Raw genomic sequence first — 10,642 nt, forward strand, 5'->3', positions numbered from 1 at the left:
CTCAACGGGGACTAGGCCTTCGAGGGCCGAACCTCGGTAAAACAAATCACCCGTGTTCATTGTGCTTTTGCTTGTGATTTGTTTGCTTTCCCTTCCTCCAAGTTCTCTTGCACTATTCTTTGCTCATATCATTTGGTGTTGCTTCAAGTTAAAATCTCATTTAAGTGAAGCAACACTCCGCAAGAAAAGAACTTGAGTTAGTGCTCTTTTTCATCTAAGCCTTCTTGCTTTGTTATCATAGAATTATTAGTTGTATTGATTTATCACTTCCGCATTACTTGAAAGCTATACTCTTTACTAGCAAGAACTTAGTTTTTATACTTCGATAATTGTTCATCTTGTTCTAACCACTAATCAAAGGATCTAGTTGGGGGATAAAGTTTTAATTTTCAGGTTTCGCCTATCCACCCCCCCTCTAGGCGACTTTCAGTCCTGTTCTTCCTCTCTACCACACCATTTTGCTGTGGTGTGTAGGGAGCGGAGAACTCGTGCTTGATCCCTTCCTCCTCAAGGAACTCCTCCACTTGAAGGTTCTTGAACTCGGACCCGTTGTCGCTTCTTATTTTCTTCACTTTGAGCTCAAACTCATTTTGAGCTCTCCTGAGGAAGCGCTTGAGGGTCCCTTGGGTTTCAGACTTATCCTGCAAAAAGAACACCCAAGTGAAGCGGGAAAAGTCATCAACAATAACTAGACCATACTTACTTCCTCCTATACTTAGATAGGCGACGGGTCCGAAGAAGTCTATATGCAGCAGCTCCAGAGGTCTTGAGGTGGTCATCACATTCTTGCTGTGATGCGCTCCTCCTACCTGTTTACCTGCCTGACAAGCTGCACAAGGTCTATCTTTTTCGAATTGCACGTTAGTCAAACCTATCACGTGTTCTCCCTTAAGAAGCATGTGAAGGTTCTTCATCCCCACATGTGCTAAGCGGCGATGCCACAGCCAGCCCATGCTAGTCTTAGCTATTAAGCATGCATCTAGACCGGCCTCTTCTTTTGCAAAATCAACTAAATAAAGTTTGCCGTCTAATACACCCTTAAAAGCTAGTGAACCATCACTTCTTCTAAAGACAGACACATCTACATTTGTAAAAAGACAATTATATCCCATATTGCATAATTGACTTACAGATAGTAAATTATATCCCAAAGACTCAACTAAAAACACATTAGAAATTGAGTGCTCATTAGAAATTGCAATTTTACCTAACCCTTTTACCTTGCCTTGATTCCCATCACCGAATATGATTGAATCTTGGGAATCCTTATTCTTGACGTAGGAGGTGAACATCTTCTTCTCCCCCGTCATATGGTTTGTGCATCCGCTGTCGATAATCCAGCTTGAACCCCCGGATGCATAAACCTGCATGGCAAATTTAGGCTTGGGTTTTAGGTACCCAACTCATGTTGGGTCCTACAAGGTTAGCACAAATCTTCTTAGGGACCCAAATGCAAGTTTTATCACCCTTGCATTTAGCCCCTAACTTCCTAGCAATTACTTTTCTATCCTTTCTACAAATTGCAAAGGAAGCATTCAAAGCATGATATACTGTAGAAAATTCATTTACTACTTTCCTAGGAGCATGACTAACATTCTTTCTAGGCACATGATGAATAGCATTTCTCCTAGACATATTTCTACCATGCATATAAGAAGAGCTAGAAGCAATCATGTGATGAGAATCAAAAGCATTATAACCCCTATAAGCACTTCTAGATTGTCTTCTATCATGATATAAAAAAGCATGGTTCTTTTTAGTGCTAGTAGCCATAGGGGCCTTCCCTTTCTCCTTTGCGGGAATGGGAGCCTTATGGCTTGTTAAGTTCTTGGCTTCCCTTTTGAAGCCAAGTCCATCCTTAATGGAGGGGTGTCTACCAACAGTGTAGGCATCCCTAGCAAATTTCAGTTTATCGAAATCACTCTTGCTAGTCTTAAGTTGTGCATTAAGACTAGCTAATTCATCATTTAATTTTGAAATAGAAACTAAGTGTTCACTACAAGCATTAATATCAAAATCTTTACACCTAGAACAAATTGCGACATGTTCTACACAAGGATTGGATTTATTTGCTACTTCTAATTTAGCATTTAAATCATTGTTGACACCTTTTAAAGTAGAGATGGTTTCATGACAAGTAGATAGTTCAAAAGAAAGCATTTCATTTCTTTTAACTTCTAAAGCATAGGATTTTTGAGCTTCTATAAATTTATCATGTTCTTCATACAATAAATCCTCTTGTTTCTCTAAAAGCATGTTCTTCTCATTTAGAGCATCAATCAATTCATTAATTTTGTCTACCTTGGTTCTATCTAGACCCTTAAACAAACATGAGTAATCTACTTCATCTTCATCACTCGATTCGTCCTCACTTGAAGAAGCATAGGTAGAGTTCCGAGTACATACCTTCTTCTCCCTTGCCATAAGGCATGTGTGACGCTCGTTGGGGAAGAGGGTTGATTTGTTGAAGGCGGTGGCGACGAGTCCTTCATTGTCGGAGTCGGAAGAGGAGCAATCCGAGTCCCATTCCTTGCCTAGATGCGCCTCGCCCTTTGCCTTCTTGTAGTGCTTCTTCTTTTCCCTCTTGTTCCCTTGGTCCTGATCACTATCATTGTCGGGACAGTTAGCAATAAAATGACCAAGCTTACCGCATTTGAAGCATGAGCGCTTCCCCTTGGCTTTGGTCTTGCTTTGCTGTCCCTTGCGACCTTTAAGCGCCGTCTTGAAGCGCTTTATGATGAGGGCCATCTCCTCATTATTTAGCCCGGCCGCCTCAACTTGCGCCACCTTGCTCGGTAGCGCCTCCTTACTCCTTGTTGCCTTGAGAGCAACGGGTTGAGGCTCATGAATAGGACCGTTCAACGCGTCGTCCACATATCTTGCCTCCTTGATCATCATCCGCCCGCTTACGAACTTCCCAAGAATTTCTTCGGGCGACATCTTGGTGTACCTAGGATTTTCACGAATGTTGTTCACCAAATGAGGATCAAGAATGGTAAAAGACCTTAGCATTAGGCGGACGACGTCGTGATCCGTCCATCGCGTGCTCCCGTAGCTCCTTATCTTGTTGACAAGGGTCTTGAGCCGATTGTATGTTTGGGTTGGCTCCTCCCCCCTTATCATAGCAAATCTCCCAAGTTCGCCCTCCACCAACTCCATCTTGGTGAGCATGGTGACGTCGTTGCCCTCGTGAGAGATCTTGAGGGTGTCCCATATTTGCTTGGCATTGTCCAAGCCGCTCACCTTATTGTACTCTTCCCTACACAAAGATGCTAAGAGGACAGTAGTAGCTTGTGCATTTCTATGAATTTGTTCATTTATAATCACAGGACTATCCGAGCTATCAAATTTCATTCCACTCTCTACAATCTCCCATATGCTTGGATGGAGAGAGAATAGGTGACTACGCATTTTGTGGCTCCAAAATCCGTAGTCTTCTCCATCAAAGTGTGGGGGCTTGCCGAGTGGAATAGAAAGCAAATGCGAATTCGAACTTTGAGGAATACGAGAAAAATCAAATGAAAAGTTCGAGTTAACCGTCTTTTGTTTGTAGTCGTTGTCCTCATCCTTTTGGGAAGAAGTAGACTCATCGCTGTCGTAGTAGACGATCTCCTTGATGCGTCTTGTCTTCTTCTTCTTCCCATCTTTGCGTCTGTGGCCCGAGCTTGAGTCATTGGACTTGTCATCCCTTGGCTCGTTGACGAAGGACTCCCTCTCCTTGTCGTTGATCACAATTCCCTTCCCCTTAGGATCCATCTCTTCGGGCGGCTAGTCCCTTTCTTGAAGAGAACGGCTCTGATACCAATTGAGAGCACCTAGAGGGGGGGTGAATAGGTGATCCTGTAAAACTTAAACTTATAGCCACAAAAACTTGGTTAATTGTTAGCACAGTTGATGCCAAGTGGCTAGAGTGAAGATTTTGCACACAACGATAATCACAAGAAGTTCAACACAGAGAAGACACAGTGATTTATCCCGTGGTTCGGCCAAGTACAAAAACTTGCCTACTCCACGTTGTGGCGTCCCAACGGACGAGAGTTGCACTCAACTCCTCTCAAGTGATCCAATGATCAACTTGAATACCACAGTGTTATGCTTTTCTTCTCAATATCCCGTTTGCGAGGAATCTCCACAACTTTGGAGCCTCTCGCCCTTACACTTGAGATTCACAAAGAAATACGGAGTAAGGAGGGAACTAGCAACGCACACAAGACTCAAAATCAGAGCAACAACACGCACACAAGTCGCAACAAGAGCTCGCAACACAACTCAATGAGTTCACAACTCAACAAGAGCTCTAGATGCTATCACAATGAACCAAATGCGTGGAATCGATGTCTTGGTGCTTAGGAATGTTGTAGGAATGCTTGATGTTCTCCTCCATGCGCCTAGGGGTCCCTTTTATAGCCCCAAGGCAGCTAGGAGCCGTTGAGAACAAATCTGGAAGGCCATCCCTGCCTTCTGTCGTCGGGTGCACCGGACAGTCCGGTGCACACCGGACACTGTCCGGTGCCCGATTTCTTTCCATAAACGGCGCAGCCGACCGTTGCTGACCGTTTCAGATCTGGGAGCCGTTGGCGCACCGGACAGTCCGGTGCACACCGGACAGTCCGGTGCACACCGGACAGTCCGGTGCCCCCTTCCGACCGTTGGCTCGGCCACGTGTCTCGCGCAGATCGCGCGGCCGACCGTTGGCCCGGCCGACTGTTGGCTCACCGGACAGTCCGGTGCACACCGGACAGTCCGGTGAATTTTAGCCGTACGCCGTCGGCAAAATTCCCGAGAGCGACGTCTTCGGGTTGAGGCAGCCTGGCGCACCGGACACTGTCCGGTGCCCCAGACCGAAACAGCCTGTTGGCTGTACACAGCCAACATTCTCCTTTTCTCCTTTTCTCTGTTTCTAACACTTAGACAAATATATTAGTACACAAAACCAATGTACTAAGTCTTAGAAACATACCTTTACTTGTGATTTGCAACTTGTCCATCCATGGGCATAGATTCACATTTAAGCACTTTGTGTTGGCACTCAATCACCAAAATACTTAGAAATGGCCCAAGGGCACATTTCCCTTTCAGAATGAGAGTGAATGAGAGGCTTGTATGTTATGAATGGAGGAGGTTGGAGTTGTATTTATAACCTCCAACCATTTCCTAGCCATTGCTCCTTTTTTATCGACCGCGGACGGTCCGCGCCCCTGATCCGGACGGTCTGCTCCCGGCTGAATCGCAACGGTCAGCAGTAACGACTATAGTGCATTTAATGCGTCGTCAGATGTTAGATAAAGCAGTCGCGAACGGTCCTACCGTGCACCCCGAACGGTTCGCGTGGACGCTAAAAATGAATTTTACCGAACCCGTCACCTTCGGGTTTTTTGGTTTTACAACGATCGGACGGTCCGCGCATAGGTGTTTTTTCCAAAAAAAACTTCTCCTGTTCGAAATAATCTACGGTATTTCGATCAGTCGACTTAGAATAGTTGTAGATAAACTTATGCACCTGAGAAATGATGAACGAGGCAAACTGGTTAGTCCACGTGATTTGTGATGTACGTCAAACACAAAAAACGATTATAGGAAGTGTGTGTATATATATACACACTCGTAATTGATATTTAAATATTTGATATGATATTTACTAAACTTTAGTCAGAGAAAATAAACGTCACTTAAGGGCTAGTTTGGGAACTTTATTTTTTCAACGAATTTCTATTTTCTCAAGAGAAAATAAATTAATTTCTCTTAGAAAAACGATGTTCCCAAACTAATTCTAAATTTTATCAAGGGAAACCAAATTACCCCCTACATCTCTCATCGATATGCATGATTAGGCTTGTTTGGGAGTAAAAAGAAACCAAATTACCCCCGCGGTATGCATTATTAATAGCCTTGTTTGGGAGCAAAGAGAATGGAAGAAAATAAGGTGTTAGAATCAATTATTATTTAAAATTAAGTAGCGAGAGATTCTAGATTTCTAGTTACCTCGATCCTCTTCGTTCGGCTTGCTTCCAAACGAACCTTCTCGGTAAAGGCGGAGGTGGGTGCATTGCACGTGCAAACGTTCATCGCCCGTGGTCAAAGGTAACGGAGGCGAACGAACGAGGACACATGTAGGTCAGAGGTCGGTGTAAAAGTCGTATGAAAGCGATGGTGACTAACGAGTTACAGAAACAGTGATTTACAGTACAGTCGGCTGGTGGCACCATTGCTTCCTAAACTCACTTTACGTACGTCTGCATGCCAAGCAATCTTGTGAAGCTAATAAGTGTTCTCTTTTCAGATGGAGATCGTATGGAATCCCTTCCCTAAAAGGCAATCAATGGACTCTAATAATCATGAAATAGAGTAGGATAGAATAAAAGCATTAAACAAGAGAAGATACGGAGATGGATGCATGGGCGAAGGTGCAGGCAGGATCATCGCATAGACCAGAAGCTGCGTTCCTCCTCCATCATCATGATCTCGTTCAAGCCCTCCCAGATATTCTGTTGCGTGGTCGGCGCCAGCGCCACGTGCACCGGCGACGCGGCGTTGGATCCGCAGTTCTCGCGGAGGCTCCGATCGGGCAATGGACGGTGGTGCGGAGGCTGCACTGCCGCCGGCGCCGCGGCGGCAGCGCGCGCCGGGAAGTTGAGCTTGGCTCGCTGGCCCCGGAGCTCGACCGCGGCGACGTCGTAGGCGCGCGCGGCGTCCTCGGCGGTGTCGAACGTGCCGAGCCACTTGCGCGCGGCGCGGCGCGGGTCGCGGATCTCCGCCGCCCACTTGCCCCACGGCCGCCGCCGCACGCCCCTGTACTGGATCACCTTCCTCCCCCTCCCTCTCCGCTTGCTCGCGCCTAGGCCTAGGCCTAGGCCGCCGCCGTTGGCGCGGGTCCCGGAGCACCCTGCGTCGTCGCTGTCGCTGCTGGACCCGGCGACGAGCTCGCAGCAGCCGGCCGCCGCGCACCCGTCCGCGCCGCACCTGGCGCACGCCACGGGGGCCGCGGGAGCCTCTACGGCCGCCGCTTCCGGGAGCAACGCGGCGGTGTCCCCGGACACGACGGAGATGAGCGCGCGGAGGAAGAGGGAGTTCTCCTGCTCGGTGTTCGGGAGCTGGAACCCGCCGCGCTCCAGCCTCGGCGCCGCCATGGTGGGGTGGTGGCTGTGCGAGTGCGACGTCGTCAGGTCGGTCGGTGTCGCGAGAGAGAGTGGCGGAAAGGTTGGTTCCGAGGTCGCAGGTCGCAGCGATGGACGATGATGTCTCAGGGTGTCGCGCCGTGGGAAGTTTATACCATGGGATGGGACAGGTCACAGGCGGACAGCATGGCCACCGGCCGGCACACGCGCGTCACGCGGAGTCCAAGCGGTGCGGGGTTTTGGCGCACGTTCCCATCGCAAGTGCGAACGCATGCAGAATTGCAGATACTGATAGTGTAAGATATGAATGGATGGATGATCAGATCAGAGTAGAGTAGAGTAGAAGTGGCTGGCGATCGAGGATGCAAGCGGCTTCGATTATATATAGTGCTATTCTAATCCGTGCAGGTTCATATTATAGTGTCCGGTTTACCATTCTTATCTTATAATTAGTGCGCGTATCATGAGCTCAACACACGTTTATTTCGTGCTGGACCAATAAATATACATACCTTCTTTTTTCAGGAGAAGTACCATAGTCGAGAATTAACCGACTTGGGTTGGCCGTAGCGACCTAGACACTGAAACTAGTAGCCCATGTAGATCGAGGAACGGAACTGAAAGACTCTGACGACCAGTCCTTCAACTCCACATTAGACAAGTCAGACTTCAGACCTCGCGGTGGCAAGCCACGAGAGTAGGAGACCGCAAGTGCTAGATCCAGATAATATCGGTCCCAACTACCAGGTAAAAATTCATTAAAGATAATATCTTTAAGGTGTAGTACTTCACTGACTTAAATTTTATGGAGTTGATGATTTTGTCGTGTACTTTACTCAACTCAAAAAAAAAAACCTTAGATAGATCTGAAGCTGTTGTTTTGTGACGATTTTACCGTCTCTAGTGAAACAACTCTGCAGTAAATTCTACTAGTACCTCTTTCGTTAGAGAAACTATACCAAACGAGCCCGGGCCGGTGATGCGTTTCGCGCGCGTCCTCCTCGTCGTGGAAGTCGACGAGCGGGAGAGGTCTTCGGATCGGCGCGGCGCGGTGGTGTTCTTGTCAGCTCTGAGGTCGGCTAGCTAGTGGTCCTCACTTACTTGTCGACATCACAAGATGTCAACTTGCCATGGCGAGTTGGCGACGGGGGTCATCCAATCAAAATCTCCCAAAAGAGTCCTGTCCTCATGAGCTGAAGCGTACGGTACAACGCGCTCAGACGATTGTGTATTTGAGGTTACTACGGCTTAGAGTTTCACTGTTTGGTGAACGTTCACCCGGTTCAAATGGAGAGCCAATCATCCGACACCTTCCGTGACTTTTTTATTTCTAGGCTAGTTTGTAAACACCGTTTTCCTAAGGGCTAGTTTCGAAACTCAAATCCCCTTCGAGATTGAAGAAGATTGGACAGGAAATTAGTTCATTTCCATTCCAATCCTCTCTAATTCCGAAGGGGATTTGAGGTTCCCAAATTAGCCCTAAGTGATTCTAATTTTCCCAAGGAAAATTAATGAAAATCCCATAAAAAAGGGTTTCCAAACTAGCCCTTAAGGGGAAAAAATAATCTTCACAAGTTCTTCTTTCGGCTGTCCTGACACGCGTGCTTCTCTTTCTTTTTCCGCGTCCCTGGGGGCACGCATGTATCTCGAATACAGGTTGTCGCTATATATATCCCGTATTTGGAGTAATAATAAGCTAAGGAAAATGCAGGTCAAATCCGCTAAAACTCGTCGTGCCGGACCGGACGGACGGATCAGGCACAGATTTGGCTCAGTTTTTCTCCCAGACGGCATAGCCATCTCCGTGCGCCACGACCTGGAAGCCTTCTGGGATGAGGTGCCCGCAGTCGTATCTTGATCCAATCTTCACGATGACCTTGCCGTCGATCTCAGCGAGGTAGAGGTCGGCGTCGGCCTCGATGATGCGCAGCTCACTGTCCGCCTGGATCCCGTGGCGGTCCCTGATGGACACCAGGTGCGCGATCTCGTTCTTGAGGCCCCAGTCGAAGAAGTGATCGTAGAACTGGGGAAATACAACCACGAATCATCCTTCAGTTCATCACGAATTCACGATCATGCGCGGCAATCTACAGCTTTTCAGCAGTCAGAGAACTCACGATGGATGGGTTCCCGGGGTGCGTGAGGATGTAGGCGTAGCCCTGCATGACCTTGTCGGCGGGGAACGGCCACATGTGCTGCGTGGAGCCAGTGTCGTGGTTGTCGACGAAGGTGACGGCCTTGGCCGGCCACCACCCGATCAAACCGGGTGCCTTGCCGTCAGCGCCGCGCAGCCGCCACAGCTCGCCGTCGACGGCCACGTTGAGGATGCCCTTGGTGGTGAAGTCGAACGTGGTGGCCGGGCTGGCCTTGCCGCCGACGCGGTCCAGCCAGCTCACCAGCTCCTGCCGGTGCGCGTTCTGGTCGTAGAAGGGCTTGCCGTCGCCGCCGTAGGCCAGCGAGGTCCATATCTCGGCGACGGCGAAGCAGGGCTGGGTGCCGTCGATGTAGACCTTGGCGACGTCGGCGGAGTAGCCCTTGGCGAAGTCGAGGCGCCACGCGTCGAAGCCGACGTCCGTCTTGAGCCAGTTGAGCCAGCCGGTGAGCTCCTGCTGGACGCGCGGGTTCAGGTGGTCGATGTCCGGCGCGCCGCCGAAGTCGGCGCCGGTGTCGGGGTTCCCCGTGCCGTCGGAGTACGCCCTGTCGTCGCTGCAGATCATGTGGGGGCCCCAGTCGAGGCGGGAGTCCGGCGTGCCGCCCTCGAAGATGCAGTAGATGCCGCGGCCGTCCTGGTGCTCCGCCGTGCGGTGGTTGATGACGATGTCGGCGATGACCTTCACGCCCTTGCTGTGGAACGCCTCGATCAGGGACTTGAGCTGCGCCTCGTTGCCGTACTTGGACGCGTCAAGGTCGTACAGGCGCCCCGGCAGGTAGCCTGTGCAGTGCACGCAACCACACCAAGGAGACGTGAAGTAGCCCCACAGGTTAGCCAGTGACACACACGCAAGATAATGAAGCATCAAGCACGCAGACGCAGTGGTGTGGTCTGGTGGGAGTTACAGTGTAGACGTGTAGTACTAGTAGAGGAGAAATTAAAGCAAACACCTTGCTCGGCGAGAGAGTGTGACGCCGGAGGGAGCCAGACGTGCGTGATGCCGGCCTCGGCGATGTCGTCCACCTTGCCCATCAGGAAGTTGTACCATCCCCCGTTCTGCTTCCACGACTCCCAGTTGAAGCCCTGGTGCGTGCATGTGGAAGGTGGCACCAACCAAAGCTCAGTGGAAACCATATACGTAGTACTAGTTTGTGAGGACTGACGATGATTGACACAAGCTTACCTGGAACAGGATCTGCCCGGCTGCCAAATTGGACGACAGCCCGAGAAGGACGAGGAACAGAGCCAGATGCAAGCCCCTGTTCGCCATGTTCTTAAGCTCCTGGCGCTTTCTGCTGCTGTGCCTATGAACTGGAGGAGAATCGATGGCTGGATGAAACTGGCCGGTGCAACCGGCCGGGTATTTATAGTCGAG

At 49.4% G+C, this 10,642-nt stretch overlaps 2 protein-coding genes across 2 annotated transcripts; both read right to left on the minus strand.

The window, feature by feature from the left end:
* Positions 1 to 6,139: 6,139 nt before the first annotated feature.
* LOC100285604 (ethylene-responsive element binding protein 2) lies at positions 6,140 to 7,237 on the minus strand. The gene has a single exon (NM_001254770.2). It carries the CDS (start codon positions 7,125 to 7,127, stop codon positions 6,417 to 6,419), a length of 711 nt encoding a protein of 236 aa, NP_001241699.1. The 5' UTR covers positions 7,128 to 7,237; the 3' UTR covers positions 6,140 to 6,416.
* A 1,429-nt stretch (positions 7,238 to 8,666) lies between these two features.
* Positions 8,667 to 10,602, minus strand: LOC100283908 (alpha-amylase). Its single transcript, NM_001156806.1, has 4 exons — positions 10,451 to 10,602; positions 10,218 to 10,350; positions 9,233 to 10,047; positions 8,667 to 9,138 (listed from the first exon to the last, which is right to left on the minus strand). The coding sequence occupies exons 1-4, from the start codon at positions 10,535 to 10,537 to the stop codon at positions 8,887 to 8,889; spliced, it is 1,287 nt and encodes a 428-aa protein (NP_001150278.1). The 5' UTR covers positions 10,538 to 10,602; the 3' UTR covers positions 8,667 to 8,886.
* Positions 10,603 to 10,642: the final 40 nt, after the last annotated feature.

Source organism: Zea mays, chromosome 5 (assembly GCF_902167145.1).
Source record: "Zea mays cultivar B73 chromosome 5, Zm-B73-REFERENCE-NAM-5.0, whole genome shotgun sequence".
Lineage (NCBI taxonomy): Eukaryota > Viridiplantae > Streptophyta > Magnoliopsida > Poales > Poaceae > Zea > Zea mays.

What these genes read in the sequence shown, in the direction of transcription:
- LOC100283908 (NM_001156806.1), bottom strand. Translation starts at nt 10,537, where the DNA reads ATGGCGAACAGGGGCTTGCATCTGGCTCTGTTCCTCGTCCTTCTCGGG. An exon ending in CCGGGCAGATCCTGTTCCAG is followed by an intron (nt 10,351 to 10,450) that starts GTAAGCTTGTGT and finishes TGCACGCACCAG; the next exon opens with GGCTTCAACTGGGAGTCGTG. An exon ending in ACACTCTCTCGCCGAGCAAG is followed by an intron (nt 10,048 to 10,217) that starts GTGTTTGCTTTA and finishes TGCACTGCACAG; the next exon opens with GCTACCTGCCGGGGCGCCTG.
- LOC100285604 (NM_001254770.2), bottom strand. Translation starts at nt 7,127, where the DNA reads ATGGCGGCGCCGAGGCTGGAGCGCGGCGGGTTCCAGCTCCCGAACACC.